This window comes from Vicia villosa, linkage group LG5, assembly GCF_029867415.1.
Source record: "Vicia villosa cultivar HV-30 ecotype Madison, WI linkage group LG5, Vvil1.0, whole genome shotgun sequence".
Classification (NCBI taxonomy): domain Eukaryota; kingdom Viridiplantae; phylum Streptophyta; class Magnoliopsida; order Fabales; family Fabaceae; genus Vicia; species Vicia villosa.
Window position 1 is genome coordinate 115994681 of NC_081184.1, and position 21674 is coordinate 116016354.

General features: G+C 31.0%; 1 protein-coding gene across 1 annotated transcript; it reads left to right on the forward strand.

The window, feature by feature from the left end:
* The first annotated feature begins 15149 nt into the window (after positions 1-15149).
* Positions 15150-21309, forward strand: LOC131605219 (uncharacterized). Its single transcript, XM_058877603.1, has 3 exons — positions 15150-16659; positions 20776-20993; positions 21082-21309. Exons 1-3 carry the CDS (start codon positions 15150-15152, stop codon positions 21307-21309), a joined length of 1956 nt encoding a protein of 651 aa, XP_058733586.1.
* The last annotated feature ends 365 nt before the right edge of the window (positions 21310-21674 follow it).

Below are 21674 nucleotides of genomic sequence, written 5' to 3' on the forward strand. Positions count from 1 at the left end.
AGTGCTCTTGATACCATATTGAAAAGAATGATAAAATGTTGTTCTAATTTTATTCCTCAGCTCTAGGCTGGTTTATATAGTAGAAATACAATAATTATAATTAATTTTCTCCATAATGGAGAATAAAGGAAAATAAAGAAAAATAAACGAAAATAATAAAATAAGGAAATAAAATATTTTCCAACAAGAACACAGGCAAGTTTTCTAATATTATAAAAAAAGTGTAGGGATTTGAGATGGAAATTCAAGTTCATCCAAAATATTTGAGAGCCATATAATGATGATGTATGCATTGTGACAATTTTTTTATGGAAAATACTAGATCTGGTCTGGCTAACATGATGTATTGAAGAAATCCAGTTATGCTATGAAACATTCTAGAATCAGAATGAGCTGAACCATCATCTAAATTGAGTGGTGTAGCCATACATAATGAAGTTGTTGTTGATTTAGCTCCTAACATATTAAACTTATCTAATAATTCTCTCATGTAACCATAAAAAACAATTTTGATTGGAATAAGTTCTATAACGAGAAAATAATATAGAAACCCAAGTTGTTTCAGAGAAAACTTTTTTGAAAGCTCTGTCATGAATTGATTTAAGAAGAAAGTGTTGTTAGCTGTCAGCAATAAATCATCAACATAGACGAGTAATATTGGTACTCCCTCCGTCCCATATTATAAGCAAATTTTACCTTTTTAGATTAATTGAATAACTAATGTATCGGGTCTATATATAGTCTAGGTACATTAATTATTGAATGAATCTAAAAAGGTAAAATTTGCTTATAATATGGGACGGAGGGAGTAATTCACTGACTGAAATAGTCATTGAAGATGACTCATGAGCAAATGAGTGAACTTGTATATGTGACTCAAGAATAGATGATGCAAGTGTAGGCGATTAACTTAGGAAATTTTCCAAAGGCAACACTAATGAATTGGAAGTTGGAAACATGTGGGACTTTTACTCGGTACATGTACGAGGGAACGACTTGAACCAACTTGATCTTGTATCGATGTTACTAGAACATAATTTTGAGGTTTATGTGGAACATGAATAATACTATCAATGATAGAATCATGTGTTTGAATTGTTTGGAGAGGTGATTATTTTATTATTGATCATAATAAAGTAAATGAGCTTTTCACAATGTTAAGATGCCTATAGACATAGACCCTGTTTGATAATGGTTCTAGATAGAAGCAGGCATGTTGAGACACAAAGTTTCCTAGGAATATACAAGGTGTAGACCTATGTTAAAATTTATTTCGCATGTATGGTTTTAACTAAGGATAGCACAAACATCCAAATGAGTGAAGTTTACTACAGTTTGGTTTGATATGAATCAAGACTTTAAAAAGAGATTTGATTCGAATTATTAGTTTTGAATATATTGATGAGATAAACTGAAATAGTAAATAAAAATGACCATAATTGAGGTAGTAGGTTAGCACGATGCAAGAGAGCATGACCCGTTTCAACAATGTGTCTGTGTCTCTTTTCAATTGTCCCATTTACCTCAGATGTATAAGGTGGCTTGGTTAAATGAGAAATACCATCGTTAGAAAGAAAATATTTTAATTTGATAAAATATCTACCATTATTATAGAAGTGAGAGGTAATAGGAAAATTAAACTTTTTTCCAACAATGGACTTAAACTGGACAAATATAGAAAAAACATATGATTTATGTTTCATTGGACACCACCATACATATTTGGAAAAATGATATAAATTTATTAAGTAATACAAATAAAAATCTAAATATCGAACAAGAGTTAATCCCTAAACATCATAGTACAAAGGTTTCAATAGTTTGCTACCTGTGAGATAATGATTGAAGAAATAAGTTTGTGAATTTTGGCATAATGACAAGAACTACATTCATGAGATGTTGGAAGATTTATTGGTAGATGATGATTTTCAATTAAATGCTTCATTTTTTTGAAAGAATGATGGCCTAACTTATGATTCCATGTAGATTAAAAATGGATGTTTATATACAATGCTTGAGGTGGACTTTATGGAATGAATGTAGTGTGTAGATGATAAAGGTATTTTTGAGTGCACCTTAGAGAAGTGTTTGACCCAATTCAAGTCCTTGACAGTAAAATTGTTTGGAAAAACTTCAATAGAACAAGCATTAGATTGACATAGTTTTGAAGAAGATAACAAATTGGAATGAATTTTAGGGACACACAAGATTTGTTTGAGATAAAGAGGTTTAACAGAGGTGTGAATAATATAGTTACCAGTATGAGTCATTTTCTAACTTGTTCCATCACCAACAATGACCTAATATGCTCCAAGATATGAGTTAACTAAAGCAAGTTTCTACATATCCTGTGAAATATGATGAGAGGCTCCAGTATCCATTATTTAGTTAGGACTGTGTTGTAGCCTGATTTTTAACAAAATTTCCAGTCAATTTAATGCCATTTTTATTTTTTTGGAAATTCCTTAATCCTTCTGTAAATGTTCTTAGAAACATGTCCTGGCTTGTTACAAAACTAACATATAATTTTGTTTTCACCATTTTATTGAGTAAGGGGGGAGTCGCGATTGTTCTTGGTTTTTTATTTCTTGTGATCATATTAGCAGTTGCGACAATATCAGTTGCATATTAATCTACACAATGATGAATGGTTTCAAAATCCATAAGCTTATCATGTAATCCGACAAAGATAATAAGAGATTCTCTAATTCTAAGTGTAGCAGAAATTTTACGATACTCAACGATCAAGTCATTCAGTGTGTAAATCACAAGATCAGTTTCATCTAGAGGATGATCAATGATTAATAATTCATATGAAATGGCTTTAATTCCCTAAAGGTATTTAGCCATGGATTTGTTCCCCTTTGTGAAATTGGAAATTTTATGTTTGAGTGCCTTTATATGCACACAAAAGCGACTAACATACAAGGTTTTTAGAATCTCCCAAGCTTGATTAAAAGTTTCGACAATGTCTAAGCGTGTGACCACTGTTGCAGCCACAGAAGAAATAATTCTATGTAGAATGAATTGATCTTGTCTAACCTAATAAGTAAAGGACTCCATTTATACGGTGAGATAATATTGTTTCAATTTTCACTTTGTAAGTAAGCCCTCTCTTTCACCTGCTTATATCTCAAAGATAGATACAACACTTTACATTAAATGTTAAGGAAAACACATACTTCTAGTTCAAATATGTGTTGAAGACATCATATTTGGTTATACTAACATGCAATTGGTCAAGGAGTTTTCTAAGCTAATGCAAGGGGGATTTGAGATGAGTCCAATGGGGGATGTTGTATTTGAGCATGTTGATAGTAAAAATCAACTTGCGGATATCTTTGTAAAACCTCTTGCAACCAAACCATTTTTCAATATTCGAAGGAAATTGGGGATACTTGATATATTAAATGTTTCCTCAATATATTTGTTGCATGCACTCTATGTACATTTGCCCAAATTTTCATTTGAAAGTTTCATATCATGCGAGTGCATCCTCTGTTCCATTCATCTATGAGGTAATATCGTTCCATTTTCTCCTTGAACGTAAGCCTATTACCATTGCAATGTTGCTTATTTTCCAAATGCTTGATATACTTAATGTATGATATATTTCATGAATGTTCACTTCAAAAAATTTCAATTGACAGCCATTGGGTGCTTTCAATTTATATGCTTATAGTGACTTCGTGCTATTGATTCTTTAACATTTGAAGTCTATGTTCTTGGTGTACAAACATGTCATGTATTTTTATTACTCGCATGAATTAAATTGAGTATGTTATAGTGCAAATGTAATTCTTGATAAAGTCATGTCACATGTTAAGTTTGCATCTTTGTTTTTGGTTTTAGTGGTGATGTATTTTCACCGAGCTAGGCACATGTGTGTGCAGCATCGGGAGCACCATTATGAAGTGTTGCGTAATCGTGATGTTTTTGAAGCGACTCAAGAGTTTGCTATTGCATTTCATTCATCATCTTTCACGCCTTTTTAATTTTTATTGTGGTGATTTGTATTGTCTGTTATTTATGTTTAAGCATTTCAATTTTGCGTCACTCCATGTATATGGGTATATGTGAGTGCACGTTCTTACTTTTGCAAAACACCCATGTGTGATATATTAGTATTTTTGTGATAAATGATAATTATCACGACTTGCTTTGTCTCTTTTTGATGTTTTCAAAGGGGTAGAAGCATATGCGAGACGGAGTTGGGATGCACATATTCAGGGGGAGCCTTCATGAAGACACAGAATGAATCGTCGTAAGTTTTGCAATCATCAAAAAGGGGGAGTCTAACACCCCAAAAATATAGATTAATTTTTTAAATAGTTATTTAATTAATTTAGCATGATTACATGGGTCTCTATGAAGTCTTGATGTTCTTATGATGATATATGATGTTTCGATGATTTTAAGTGGTGCATAGAAGTTATAAGAATTATTGTGAATTAGGAGTATTTTAGAGTAATTAGAATAATTAGTTGAGATTATTGTACTTAAATAAATAGAATAATATTGAGGTAGAGATGATAAGGGCAAGTTGGTAAATTCAAGAGGATTAAGTGAAACAAAAAGAGAAAAGAAGGAAAAGGGTTTTCATTCGATCGTGGAATTTTGGAGAACGTGAAAGAGAGGAGAGCTAGGGTTTGGGAGAACTTGAAGGCTTTGTAGAACGCGAAGAGGATTTTGATACCGATCTTCAATCTTAGGTAAGGGAAGTTTATCTTGATTATTATAATTAGCCTAAGTGTTAGATAATTGTAGGATTGGTTTTGGGGTTTTTGGGTTTATGGGGAATTGATGATGATATGGTGATGTTTGGTGAATTAGAGGTATTGAATTGCAATATAATAATCCCCATAGTGTAGGATAAATGATGTTGTTGTTATATGATGAAAACTGGTGTTTCGTGGATGATTTGAGACTTGTAGTGTGTAGAAATTGCAAGAGTTTGGACTGATTTTGTGCAGTAAAACGCATCAGGAAACCCCCGATCGCCCAAATTTGTCGGGCGAGTCGATTGTGTCGCCGAGCGAGTGGTGCAGGTGAGGGTAGGTGTTGGCTACTGACAAGTTTTACCAGGAAAAAAGAGAGGCTCGCAAAGCGAAAGACTTAAAAAATTGGAGAAGTTGGCTACTGACTTCAGTCGCCGGGAGAACGAGGGTACTCATCGGTCGAATGGTGCCTGAACTAGAAAAATTTGTAAAGACCGTAACTTGAGTTTCCAGACTCCGTTTGATGCGCCATTCGAAGCGTAAGAGAGCTAGTAAAATAACCCACACTCTGGTGGAATAAAATGAATTGTAGGACATAGTTTTCTAGTAATTGTCTTATGATGAGATGACGAAGCCTAGTGATGAATAATAGCGAGTATGCTTTATAATATGAAATTGAATTAATGATGCCTTGTCGTTACTTGATTTGTGTTTTATGATAGTTTATGATGCTGATGTGATGTATGCATGACGTATGTGTGATTATGAAGTATGTGATGAGGTATGATTAACATGATGAATGATGGTGATTTTTGACTAGCCGTGGTCGTGTTGTATGTTGTTGCGCATCATGCACTCATAGCATTTGTAGGACTTTTGTCCAGTGATGGAAGGGCGGATTCCCAGTGATGTTAGGACTGTTGTCCAATGTTGGCCTTAATCCCATTGTGTGGATTAAGTGGGTTTTGTTTTGTGCTCCGTTTCCAAGCAGGAATCGATCATATATTAGGGGTCTTTAGAGGAAGATGATTATGTCATCAGTGATGATGAATTGGCACCACATGCATGCGTCTATTGATGTTACATCTCATTAATTGTGGAATTTCATAATACTTGAATTAAGTGATGTACTTGACATGATTCTTGAGTTGGAATATTTGATATGGAGAATTGGAGATTATTGATTTGCTATAGATGTACTATATGATATCGTGTTGTTGTTGTCCCTATGCTATGACTACTATATCTATTACCTATGCTTTTTATAATGATTGCGATTTACACACCCTTTTTGTTTGAATGTTGCCTTCACGTGGGTAACGCGCAGGTAATTAAGAGTAGTCCGCTGAAGTCTAGATGATAGCTTCGGAGTGCGTTTACTTTAGTTCTGTTGAGTCTATGGGTTTTGCTCTAACATGTAACATCTAGTTTGGGATCGATTGATTTGAGAACAATGATTATCTTTGTTATGTTTAAAGAAGTTTTGTATTGTTTTTATAATCATGCAGTTGTAAGCACGAATTGTGGTGTTTCCCTTGATACTTAAATTACCTTTCATGGTCTTGGTTAATTATGATGAAGATGTTTTGGATTGTTTATTCCGCTGCGAAGTTTGAAGTGATTTGCTTAATATGTTAAAGATGTTATCCATGCTTAAAATGTTTGGCAACCTGTGTTACGGAGCAGGTTTATGTGTTAAATGATGTTTAGCAAAAATGTGACATCCTTGTTACTGTTTTGTGTTTATTTATTTAATAAAATATTCGTGAAAATTGTGGGGTTTTAGAAGGGTGTTACAGGGAGTATGTGAGTGTACTTTCCCATTAGATGTTTGGCATGTTGTCAAAACTAGGAAAACTTTAGAATTTTTGTATATTGGACAGTATCTCTGAGTCATTATGTACACATTTGCATCAGGGATCTTAGAATGCACTTAGAACATATTTGGAAAAGGTGTCATGCATTTAAAATCAGTTTTCATGCATTAAAAATCAGTTTTTGCACAAAACACAGGTCTATGTATCGACACATAAATGGTATGAGTCGACACATGTGGGTCAATATTAAATCTTGTAGCCTTTGTTTTTATGTGTCAACACATACATCCTCTTAGGTAGACACATACTGTAAGAATCACTTCTATGTGTTGACACATACGATGGACAGGTCGACACATGTAGTACATTTTTAAAGCCTTCAGCTTCTGTTTGTATGTGTCAACACATGACTTATATGTGTCGACACATGTTGTAGCTTTTCTGAAAAATTACATTCTTTTTCAATTTCTAGGTTTCCCTTTTGCCTCCAACTTGCACACTTAAAAATACTTCATACATGCATCATTTTCAACTTGATGAAACTATAGACACATACAAAAATTGCCCATCATCTTCAACCTCTTATCTATGCATACACACAAACTACACATAATCATTTTTTGTTTGGGTGCCATCTAGACTTGTGTTGATAACGTCTAATTTAGGTCGGTGTACCGGTATATTAGGTTGAGAACTTTTGTGGATTTCATCCTGAAAACCTTAAGGTTTGTCCTCCAATATCATAGTGTTGATTTGGGGGATTACCCAAGATTTCACAAACATTGGATTTGATCGAGTGAAAGCTTCGAAGAACGGTTGGTTTTATTAAAGCAATAGCTTGAGACGGTGAATCGTTTGGAAATCTTGGGACACGGTAACATGCAATTGGATTTGATTGAGTGAAAGCTTTGGAGAATGAGGGTTCTTGCAAAGGAGTAGCGTGAGACGGTGAATCAAATGGTGTTAGCAGGATACGATAAGTCACAATTTGGATTTGGCCAAGTGAAAGCTTTGAAGAATAGAGGTTCTTGCAAAGAAGTAGTGTGAGACGGTGGATCACTTGGTATTATCGGGATACTTGGTTGTAGTTAAGATCAAGGGAAGAAAAGAAGATAGGATCAACATCATAATTTGGGTTTGGATTGTTTGATTGCTACTTGTTTTCTTGTAAACAATATTTTGCAAAGTAAGATTTATGATCTCAATTCCATTTGGAATTGGGGGCATATGTAGCCATAGCGAGAATGATAAGTGAACTGCCTAAACAAATCATTCTCTCTCTGTCTCTCATTTACTTTTCATAAGCAAATTGTTAAATTCATTTATTAAGTAATCGATTCGTATAGATAAATCCTTTTATTTTTAAACGTTAAATTGCTTTGTTGATTACATTACAATCAATTGAATTGTAAGCGTAGTTTCATATCAACAAATTCAAAATGAAAAATCTGAAAAATCGATTGCACACCAAGTGTTCGACAATTTACTAGTTTACATTTTTCCCACAAATTTCATTTGAAATAAGTTATCTTCGTGATTGTATTAAAATGTTTGTTTGAGAACTTGGTGTATTAGTTACTTATTATTGTTGTATATTCCATACAATACTGCACATATTCGAGTTATCAATAATCGATTCGATTTAGACGACTTGTTCGATCTAGGATAAATCTTCCGCTTGCCATAGTTTTTGTGCATTTCAAAAACAATTTTTAAAAGATAATTTTACTTGGGGATCTATTCACCCCCGCTCTAGATAAGCTGACATCGTCTAACAGTACCGACCATGGTTTCACTTAAAAATACTTTTTAATATCAAAACACATTAATTAAAATAAAAATTATATTAATCAAATTTTAATATATTACTATTTTTTTTTTTTGAAAAAATTAAAAAAAATTAAAAAAATAAAATTATACTCCCTCCGATCTCATATATAAACAACTATACAAAAAAACCCATCTTTTAAGAAAAATGTCTAAATGTATTTAAGTCTTACACTTTTTCTAATGTTATCCCTACTTTTTGCTTAAGAAATCGTTAAATACATGAAAATGTGAAAAATAATAGGAGCATATTTGGAATAGTGACAATGAATATAATAATTAGGATTAAATATACAAAAGCCTCGTGTAATGTTAGCGAGTTTTAATTTTAGCCCCTATAAAAAAATTGGATTCTCCCTTGTAATGTTAAGATTCCATGTCTTTAGCCCCTCAAGTGACAAAGTGGCATGGAATCTTCAAATTTGCTTACGTAGCAGTTCACGTGGTATTTTGATAATTTATAATTATTTTTTAAACCCACGTGATTTTTTTTTTAATTTCTTTTAAGGATAAAGTAACATGTGCCCCAAGGACACATGTTAAGAAACCTAAATATAGTAAATTTGTATTGAAAGACGTAATAAACACATTAATTATAAACTTTTTATGAAAACAATGTATAATTTTTTTAAATTTTTTTTACATTTAACTCTTCACATGTGCCTTTAGGACACAGGTTAGTATTACCCTTCTTTTAATTTAATAAAAATTAACTTTTTTTTTGAACTTTTTTTAAAAAAAAATTATTACTATTTTTATTATTAGGTGGTAAAACAAAATCCGCTGATATTACAATGGGTAAAATATATTTTTGTTGTTGTTTTGGATATAAAAACAATTATTTATTTGAATTTTTTAATTAAATTATATTTTTGGATATAAAATACTGTCCTTGTTTTGAATTTTTGCGTTTGCACTACCTGCTGCCACTCTCTATTCTTGGCTATCTTATTTAGCCCCCTAATATTCCATTAAATTATTATTTATTCAGTAAGGAATTCTTTGAAGGGTCATCCCAAATCTTCAAGGAGCCAAATTCATTACCATGAATTATTGAAGAAGCTGATGTTGAATCAGAGATACGAGTCTCGGAAACCTCACTGATTATGTACGTCATTGGGGCTTCCATGACCATGAGTGGTGTGAAGAATTATATGCTCAAATACTAAAATTTTGTCCAAATGCCTGCTATGTACTACAATGAGGAAGGGTATTTCATCCTCAAATTCAATACAACGCATGATATGAATGCAGTGATGATGAAGGGTCCTTATATGGATCAAACTACTACATTTACCTTTTCATTTGTGGGGAGTTAAGAGCTTGGAAAAGATAGAGAGCGCTACTGATAATCCTATATTCACATATGAGTGCACACCGGATAAATTAAGAGTAACATATGCCCGAATTCAAAATATAATTTAATAAAATTCAAATAAATAATTATTTTTATATTCAAAACAAAAAAAAAATTGTATTTTAGCGAATTTTAAATTACTCCCTCATAATAAAAACAGTAATAAAATTATTAAAAAAAAATGTAAAACCTTTTTTTAAAAAATTAAAAATTAAAATATTTCTACGTGGATTTAAAAATTAAAAGAAATACCACGTAGGTAGCTAGAGAGAAATACTTGAAGGAATCTGAAAATTATAAGGAGTTAAAATTTTTTTTAATCTTATATATTTAATTTTAATAATTATAGATAACTTTTATTTATATTTAAAATTATTAAAATTTTATTTTGTTGTTTATATTCGAGACCAGAAAGAATAAATAATAATTCACAGTATTTATTAAAAATGAGAAATGGTATAGGTGTCGGAACTTGGCGTCATTGAGTACTTTTTGGGAAGAAAAAAAAAACGTTTATGGCCTAAATGAATGGTCCCAACTCATTCTTTCATTTTGAAATCATAGAAGAATTAGGCCAGCCTATACTTTATTTATTGTTCGTCATAAATAATTTAATTTCTGACCCACATTAGAGCCATATCATAGACCCATAGAAAGAAGATATGAAACGAAATGGACAAGAACCAAGAAGATAAGGTGAAGTAGCCAAAGAGTAAAGAGTCAAGACGATCATGGCCACATCATCTGTAAAGGCTACACGAGTAACATGCGGACATGTTCAATTAATTATCAATCAATAGTCATGACCTAAATGATCATCACATATTTTTTTTTTTTTTTTTGTATAAACCGGGGTATCCTCTGCGCGCAACTGCAGAGACTAATCCCTCGAGCCGGGTAGGACCATATAGGCGGTAAAGCTCTCCCTCAAGAGATTTAACACTGCTGCGTACCCAGGGCCGGGATCGAACCCAGGACCTCTGGTTAAGCTGGAAGATAAATTAGTTATTTAATAAATTTAAAAGGAATTTGCTTATAATAGTAATTAGAATATTATTATTTTTTGAAAATTTTGTAATTTATTTTTACTAATTTATATATATATATATATATATATATATATATATATTTTTTAACATTAATTTAAATATTTTATTTTACTCTCAATTTAATCTTTGTCATCTTAATTGAAATAATTAAATATTAATAGAATATACTCTCTCCGTCCCACAATGAGTGACCTATTTAGAATAAAATGATGTCCCAAAATGAATGATCCATTTCAATTTTCAATACACTTTTTCCAATTCTACCCTCTAATTAATAAAAGTTTTATCATTTCCAATACATAATAAGGGTACTATAGTAAAAATACTATTCTCTCTTTTACTTTTAACTACTTTTCTTAATCTGTGTGAAATGGTGGGCTGAGTCACTCATTGTGAAACGGATGGAGTATTTTTTATGTCTTTAATGAGTATAAATTAATCTAATTTTAAATTTAATTAAATATTATAAATTTAAACAATTAACTTAATTATGCTCAAAAGTATTTAGATGAGATAAGAAATATTTTTCAATTTAATCAAAAGTCTTTGGTTCGAAGCTAATGTCGAGCATACATTAGTGTTAAATTTTCTTGAAGAAACAAATATAAAATTTTCTTTTATTTTAGGTATACATTCATTAAATATTGATGAATCTAGACAATATATTGACCTGATACATTAATTATTTAAAAAATTATTTATACAAATAATTAGAGTAGTAATATTTTTTAAAGAATTAGTACTTTATATTAACTAATTTTTATATTTTTCTATAAACTAATTTAAATACTTTTATATTTCTCTCAATTTTATGTTTTTTTATCTAAATTGAAATAAATAAAATATTAACTAAATATATTTTTATGTCTTTTATGAATAAAAATTAATCTAACTACAAACGTTACTAAATATTGCAAATTCAAACTATTGATTTGAGTCTAAAAGGTATATCCAAGAGTACTTAGATGAGATGATAAAAAATCTCTTTTAATTTAATCAAATATCCTGAGTTCGAAAGTAATGTCACACATACATATAAACGTTAATTCTTTTAGAGAGAAATCTTTATCATCCATTATAGCCATCTTTAACCAAAAGATTAGTCTTTACAATTTCGCGTAAAGAATATCTATAAAATTTAACAACTAAAAATCTCAATTTTTCTTTGTTATCTTAATTGAAAAAATTAAATATTAATTGAATATATTTTTATGGCTTTTATGAGTTTAAATTAATCTAACTACAGATTTCATTAAATATTAGGAATTCAAACAATTAACTAAATTTTAAGAGCTATACGAAAGGGTATTAACATGAGATGATAAGAAATTTATTTCAACATAATAAGATATCTTGGGTTCGAACATAATATTGAGTACGCATCAATATTAAATTTTCTTAAAGGAAATCTTTATCATCCACTATGGTTTTTCCAGACTCTATGGATTATTCTCTATAGTAGTGCACATAAAATACTCATAAAATCTGATTGCTATAACTTCTCTTTTGTTTTGGGTTGAGATACATTAAATAATTGATTATCTAGTCTAGATATTGATTAGATACGTCAATAATTTAATAATTTTTAATAAAATTGTTTATAATAGTAATTAGAATATTTTTATTTTCTTACGCATTTGTACTTTATTTTTACTAATTTGTATTTTTTTAAAACTAATTTATGTATTTTTATTTTCTTCCAATTTTTCTTTGTTATCTTAATTGAAAAAATTAAATATTAATTGAATATATATTTTTATGGCTTTTATGAGTGTAAATTAATATAACTACAAGTTTTATTAAATATTAATAATTTAAACAATTAACTTCAAATTAAGAGATACACCTAAGAACACTTAGATTAGATGGTAAGAGATCTTTTTACGCTTAATTAAATGTCTTGATTGGAATTCAATGATAAACATGCATGTTAAATTTCTTGAAGTAAATATTTGTCGTCCATCGTCGTCCTTGGTTGTCTCATAAAATCTAAGAGATATAAAATTCTCTTTCAATTTAGATTTGAATTTATTAAACAATTGATGGATTTAGCCAGGGCCGATCCTGGCTTTTTAGAGGTCCTGGACAAATGATAAAAATTGAGTACTAATAAAAAAATTGAGTAGCTAATTAAATTTTTTTCTTTGGTTGTGTTTTTTCCTTCTTTCAAAGCGACGCAAAATATATTGGAAAATTTCCTTACCTACCTCCCTATGGGGTCACCCCCAGCGAAATTCCCAACTTACCCCTGCTTCGGAGATTCATCTCCGAAGTTTTTTTTTTTTAGATTTTTATAGATTTCGGAGATGCATTTCCGAAATGCATCAAAATTCATTTATTTTTTACAATCAGGTAAGAAAACCATTACAGGACTCAGACGGTTACCTTCTAAGAAATGTGGTAACACTTTCCTACTTAAAAGCCTACGTAACAAAAATTGGGAAGCTCCACAGCCACGCGTTAATTCCATTTTGTTACTTACAGTACGTAGTACGTATTTTTATTAAAAGAATAAAAAAACCTTTTGAAATTTCGAAGTTCCCTTTTCCTTCTCCCCACCACTCTCAGACGGTTAACTTCTAAACACTTTCCTATTTAAAAGCTTCTCACCCATTTTTCTTTCAAAATATCCCAAATCATTTTCGATCCTAAGTCTTCTTCTTTGCTTTAACGTTTTCTATCTCTTATTACTGCTTTCATCACAATGTCTCGCCGCGGTGGAGGAAATCATCCCGAAAATCGCCGGAGTCAACCATCTCCTGCACATTCTCAACAATCATCCGTCAATGATGCAGGATCAGGCCGTGGTGGTGGTGGTGGCCGTGGCTCTCGCGGTGGACGTACCTCCGGTTCTTCTTCCTCCGGACATCCACCTCCTCCGTCATATGCTCCGGCCCCGGTTACCTCTCCTCCGTCTGTTGTTGCAGCTCCGGTTGTTCGTCCATCTGTTTCAGCGCCGTTTGTTCCATCTGTCACAGCGCCGGTTGCTTCCTTGAGTTCGGCTCTGATCTCCATCGAGAGCCTGACTGCCGAAGTTAAACAGAAGGCTACTCTAGAGTCGGCTCTGTCGTCTCAGAAGGCGGTTAGGTTCCCTAACCGACCTGGTTACGGTCAATTGGGAAGGAAAATTCAAGTTCGTGCTAATCATTTTCAATTGCGAGTGGCTGATAAGGATCTACACCACTATGATGTAAGTATAGTTTGCTCATAAGTTTTTTGTTGTTGTTTATTATGTTGGTAAGTTACAATGTGGTATGGATTTCTAGAGGATCAGGACTTTCTAACCTGTTGCAGCGTCTCCTCCATCGTCTTCATCCGATTAAATAAAGCGAATCGTTCTTGTTTGTTATTTTTCTTCTGTCCAGACCTTTTTTCGGAAGTGCATTTCCGAATTCCTTCAAGGGGGGTGAATTCGGAGATGAACTTCCGAGAACACCACATTTTCTGAAAAATAACTTTATTTCGGAGATGCATCTCCGAAATCAATATTTTATATTAAAAAAACACTTTTTCGGAGATACATTTCCGAAAACACCTTTTTTTTCAAAAAAAGTACATTTTCGAAAATGAACTTCCAAAAATAGGGGTATTGTGGTAAATTCACCAGAGGTGGCCAAGAAGGTTAGGAGGTGGGTGAAGAAATTTTCAATACATTGTATCAATTCAAAGGAAAGAGCGGTGGTTGTCATCGGAGGTTGCTGACGTGTGGGAGGCAAATATTCGACGGTGAAGAGCTATACAAAAAATTAGAATAGATACATAAAAAATGTGAAAATGTATTAAAGAAGGAGATGTAAACTTTATATTGGCATCAATGCAGTCAAAGAAAAATATATTTTATATTTAAATTATAAACAACGTTAAAAAAAAATTTAAGTAGCTCAATAGAATTTGACTAATACAATTATAATTTCTATATTTGCATTGCTAATATAAAAGTATTTTAATTAATAAACAACTAAATTTTAAAATTGTAAAATATTGAAATACTTATTGATCCTATGATTTTTAAAATAAACATTAAAAATTTGTAATTTAAAAATATTTTTAAAATAACAAGACTTTCAAAATATTAAAACATAACATTAAAAACCTCAAAATTTTATTTGAATTGATATATAAATATAAGGGAAGATAAACTAGTAAAATAAAATTATAAAGTCTTATAATTAAGACATCAAATTAGATGAACTCTATTAGTTGTTTAAAATCATTTTAATTTTAATAATTTAATTTATTATCTATTTAATTATAATTTCTTAATGAAAAATAAGACTGAGCTTTGAAAGCGTTCATTCCAGGTCAACAAATCCATAAACACATACTGTTAGCTTATGAGCTTATCCGAGGATACACAAGAAAACAGGGCCCACCTCGTTGCATGATACAGCTAGATCTGCAGAAAGCGTATGATATGCTCAATTGGAGAGCTTTGGAAACCATTCTTCAGGAGATGGGGATTCCTAGCCAGTTTGCAAAATGGATCATGAATGGAGTCACAACTGTCACCTATAGATACAATATCAATGGAGAGCACTCCAAGTTAATGAAGGCTGAAAGGGGCATAAGGCAGGGTGACCCAATATCACCCTACCTATTTGTCATTGTCATGGAATATATGAGCAGATTACTCAAGCAGATGCAGGAAAACCCCCAGTTTCGGCACCACTCGAAATGCAAGAAATTAGGCCTCACACACCTAACTTTTGCAGATGATATCCTATTGTTAGCTAGAGGTGATTTATGCTCTGTGTCCTTATTACACCAAACCGTGCAATCCTTCTCTGAATCCACAGGCCTTTACACTAACCCCCAGAAATGCCACATCTACATGGGAGCAACTGATGAGGATACAAAACAACAGATCATAAACGTGAATGGCTACAAAGAAGGACAACTGCCTTTTAAATACTTGGGTATACCTCTTACCAGCAAGAAGCTATCCAATGCCCATTACTTGCCTCTAATTGAAAAAATTCTGAGCAGATTACATCATTGGAGCGCAAGATTGCTGAGTCACGCAGGGAGAGTGCAATTGATTAAAGCTGTTGGCTTTGCCATAGCCAATTACTGGATGCAATGTTTTCCTATCCCGAAAACTGTGATCAAGAAAATTAACACTGCGTGCAGGACATTCATCTGGACAGGTGGGACTTCTCCCAGCAGAAAAAGCCCTATTGCATGGAAGAATATGTGTAAACCTATGGCAAAGGGTGGCTTGAATATCCTTGATTTGGATAGATGGAACACCATAACAATGTTAAAGCTGTTATGGGATCTTTGTAAGAAAAATGACTCTCTTTGGGTCAAATGGATGCACATGTATTTCATCAAAAACCAGAATATTATGACCATGAACTGCAGCAACACTTCCTCATGGATAATCAAAGGGATAATGGCTACTAGAAGCATCATTCCAGAGATTCAAAGGTGTTGGGACCAGAGCATGAATAACAGTAAGTTTAAACTGGGGGATGTGTACAAGAACATGCTGAAACAAGAAACAAATGTTGAGTGGCAAGGGCTGATCGCTGGTAATGTTGCGAGACCGCGGGCGGTGTTCTGTTTGTGGATGGCTTGCCACAAACGTCTTGCAACCAGAGACAGACTTGGCAAATTTGGAGTGTCTGTCCCGAGCAGCTGCGGGTTCTGTCAGGAGATAGAAACCATTGAGCATCTTTTTTTCGAGTGCGAAAGGTTGAAATATGTTTGGGCTAATGTGCTGCAATGGATTCGTGTTGACCATACACCACAACCGTGGGATCGGGAAAAGAATTGGATCACAAAATACTGTAAGGGCAAAGGGAAGAAATGTGGAATCATGAAGCTTGCACTTGCAGAAACTATATACTACTGCTGGAAATTCAGGAATGACACTTGCTTTGGAGAAAGTTATGGAAAAGAGATTGTTGTACATAACATTTTAAATACTATAGTTCATAGAGGGTGGTATAGAAGAAGGTATAGGGATTATATAGCAAAGCTTATGATATAAAAGCTTTTGGTAGGTTGGATCCTTTTGGATCACCTTGTACTTTGTGGTTTTTTTTGAATTAATCCAATTATTATTTGATTCAAAAAAAAAAAATAATACTGAACTTTTTTAAATTTTAATTTATTATTATAAAAAATTTTAAACAATTTTTAATAATAATAATATATTATATTTTATCATATAAATTTTTTATTTAAATATAAAGTTGTTATATTATTCAAAATTCAATTTACAGCTACAACTACAAGTATGGATCGAACCCAATACCATGATTTTCTCAAACGTTACATTATCCGATAGGCCAACATCGCTTTGTGTGGTGATGCATTGAATATATAATAATTATTGTTTATTATAATTTTTTAACTCATTTTTTCAATTTTGAGGCCACGGATTTTTTGAGGCCCTGGTTGCCCTGGCCCAAGGCCGGCCCTGAATCTAGCCAATATTGACTAAATACATCAACTATTTAACAATTTTTTAAAAATGTTTATAATAGTATTTAGAGTAATATTCTTTTATTAAGAATTTGAATTTTATTTTCACATATTTATATATTTTTAATAAACTAATTAATTTATTTTTATTTTTCTCTCAATTTTCGTTGTTATCTTAATTGAAAAATCTTTGTCAATTTGTGGTTCATCGAGACTCAGGGAGTAATCTCTATAATTGCGCAGAAAAGTTATCCATAAAATCTAACATCTATAAATTTCTCTTTTATCCTAAGTTTAGACACATTAAAATATTCATCTATCTAATCTATATATTGACCAATATACATCAATTATTAATAAATTTTAAATAAAATTGTTTATGATAGTGATTAGAGTAGTATTATTTTCTTAAGAATTTGTACATTATTTTTATTAATTTATATATATTTTTATAAACTAATTTAAGTATTTTAGTTTTCTCTCAAATTTTCGTTGGTAACTTAATTAAAAAAAATTAAATATTGACTGAATATATTTTTTATGGCTTTTTTTAGTATAAATTAATCTAACTACAAATTTTATTAAATATTAAAAATTCAAACAATTAACTTAAATCTAAGAGCTATATCAAAAAACACTTAGATGAGATGATAAGGGATCTCTTCTAACTTGACTAAATGTGTTGTATTTGAACTCAATTGTGAGCATGCATCAATGTTAAATTCTTTTGAAAGAAATCTGTGTCATCAATTGTGATCTTCCCTGAATCGAGAGATTAATCTCTACAATTGCGCAAATGACATTTAAAAAATTTAACCGCTATAATTTTCTCTTTTAGTTTAAGTCTATATTCATTAAATAATTGATGAATCTAGTCTATATATATTACCCATATACATCAACTATTTATTAAATTAAAAAAATATTTATAATAGTAATTAGTGTAGTAATATTTTCATAATAATTTGAAATTTATTTTTAATAATTTATTTTATTTCTAATAAAATAATTTAAATAGTTTTATTTTTCCCTCAATTTTTTTTGTTAACTTGATTGAAAAATTAAATATTAAAGGACTATTTTTTATGGCAATTATGAGTATAAATTAATCTAACTAAAATGTTATTAAATATGACAATTTCAAAGAATTAACTTAGAGTGTGTTTGGATGAAGTATTTTAATAAGGGAAAGTCATTTTTTAAGAAATTTAAAATTCTAAACAATTTAAATGATTCAATTGAAAATCATTTAATTTTAAATTCTTTTGTTTGGATGAAGTACTAAAATGATTTATTGTTAAATTTTTTGGTCATTTTATCAATTTTAAAACTTTTGGGCCAAATTTAAAATATGAAAAATAGGGACTAATTTGCCATTTTTGAAAATTTTAAGGGACCATTTTGTAAATTTGGAAAATTATTAGGGACTTATTTGCAATTTTATGAAAACTTTTGATATAAATTTATAATTTTAATAAAATATAAGGACCATTTTGCAAATTTAAAAATTAATAATAAACAATTTAACAATCAAGTTATGGAGCAATTTCAAATTCTTTACTTTTTGGTTTCATTTGAAATTCTTTAAATTTAACTTGAATAAAATACTTCATAAATTTACATCATTTTAACTATTCTCCATATTTTTCATCCAAACAATGAATTTTGATCAAATCATTTTCAATTCCCTCAAAAAATTATTTTTCCTCATTAAAATGTTTCATCCAAACACACTATTAATTTTAAAAGCTATACCGAAGGACACTTATATTAGAAGATAAGGAATTCATTCCAATTTAATAAGATCTTTTGAATTCAAACTTGTGCTAAGTATGCATCAATGTTAAATCTCTTTATAGAAATGTCCAATGTGGTTCTCCCATATTCAATGGACTATTCTCTATAGTTGTGCAAATAAAATACTCAAAATCTAACAGCTATAACTTTCTCTTTTATTTTAGATAGTGATACAATAAATACCCGAAACTTTCTCTTTTAAGAGATCAAAAAGGTAAATTTGACTTACTTTAATTTAATAGATTAAAAAAATAATTCTTTTCAGAAAAATATGTGTATTCAATACATTGAAAATAAAAATAAATAACTTTTTTTAGAAAAAGATTGTGTGTATTCAATACTTTGATCATAAAGTATTTCATTATTTGAAATTCTTAACCAGTACCCCAGTTAGCATGACCATTAAATAATTGATGAATATGATTTATTATTGATCATATACGTTAATTATTTTAAAAAATTAAGTAAAATTGTTTATAATAGTAATTAGAGTAGTTTTCTTTTCTTAAGAATTTGTGTTTTAGTTTTACTAATATTTTTATAAACTAATTTAAGTACTTTTATTCTTCTCTCAATTATTCTTTGTTATCTCAATTAAAAAATTAAATATTAATGGTATATATATATATATATATATATATATATATATATATATATATATATATATATATATATATATATATATATATATATATATATATATATATATATATATATATATTTGCATGATTATAAATTAATATGACTACAAATTTTATTAATTATTGCAAATTGAAACAATTAACGTAAATCTAAGAGTTATACCTAAGAGTACTTTATTTTGCAGTAGGGAGAGCCGAAGTCCAAAGCAAGAAAAATAAAAAACAACAGATCTAGCAACTAGGTCACCATCAAAATCAGCCTTCAAATTCTCTGTCAAGAACTCAGGAGACTCCCGGAAGATTTTGCAATCAACCTTCAATATTCTTCCTTTCTTAGTAAGAGTATTAGCGGAACCGGTTTGATTCCTGACATATATACACAATTTCAATGGCTTCCATGCGAGACATCAAATGAAGAATTTGGTGTTCCAAATTTGAAAACCCAAACATCTTCTTCTTCTTGGCCTTGGATAACAACTTTATTGCAACACTAGAATCAGTATTCATCTCAACCTTCGAAAAACCATGATCCACAACAAACTTCAACCCCTCATATATCCCACACAGCTATGCCATTAGCACATTAGCTTTACCAATAAACTTGGCAAATCCAATAATCCAATGACCCCTTGCATCCCGAATCTCAATACCTAAGAGCATTATTTCCAGCTTAATAAAATGTCTTGGATTTGAATTCAATGCTGAGAATGTATTAGTGTTAAATTCTCTTGAAGCAAATCTTTATCATCCTTTGCGGTTTTCCTTGAGTAGAATGATTAATTTTTGCAGCACCGCACAAAGAATACCAGTAATATCTAACAACTATAAAATTCTCTTTCATTTTAGGTTTAGATTCATTAAATATTTGAGAGATCTAGTTTATATATTGACCAGATACATTAAATATTTAAACAATTCCAAGTCACTCATAGTTACAACCACCAAAAGTATATTGTTGACATAGCTAAAAAGTCATGTAACTGCAACTTCTGGGAGTTAGTGGGGATACCTTGTAGGCATGCAGTGGCAGCTTTGAGTTATAGGAAGCAAAACCCAGAAGACTTTGTTGATGAGTTTTACACCAGGGATAAATTTTCACTTTGTTATGGATTTTCAATAAGCCCTATCAATGGTCAGGATATGTGGCCAGAAGTGGAAATGGAATAAGTTCTACCACCCTCATACAAGAAAGACCAGGAAGGCCTAGGAAGGTGAGGATAAGAGAACTAGGAGAGGAAGGTGCAAGACAAAGAAGACATAAGGTTGAATACAAATGCACAAAATGTGACAAGTTTGGTCACAATGCACTAACTTGCAAGTCATTGACACAAGATCCCAATGCTCTGAAAAGAAAGGTATATTTGTTGACTGCATTAAATTTTTGCAAATTTTTACATGTTATTGTTGTACACTTTGGATCCTTACATGTTAATATTTGTGCAGAGGAAAGTAAAAAAGACTGTTGAAGCTGAGAGTGCAGGGCATAAGGATCGTGATAGTACAATGGATGGTGCAGATAATTCACTTCCTGCTGATGGACAGAGTACAATTGTAACTGACTCTGAATTGCACAAAGATGTTCAGACTGAGACTGATGTAGCTGTACCAACTGTTATGAGTCAGACTGCATCTAATGTGGCTAATTCAATTCCCATGCAACCAAAGAAATAAAAGGGAAAGAAGTCTATCACAAAAAGAAGGAAGAGTGAAAGGATCAAACTGAATTGGCTTAAGAAACCAACTACAGGCCTAGGGTCAAGTGAGCAGCCAATCACCATTGAAGAAGCTAGAGAGAAGTCAGGTTCAAAAGACTCCAAACTAGGATTGAAAACAAGGCTTTTGAAGACTTGGAAGACCAAGAAAATTAGAGACTAATGCAACCAATGCTTTTGAATTTATCTTGTTTTAGACATATGCACCAAGTGTGCCTTTTGTTTTGTTTTTTTAGACATATGCACCAAGTGTGCCTTTTGTTATGTTGTTTTAGACATATGCACCAAGTGTGCCTTTTGTTATGTTGTTTTAGACATATGCAC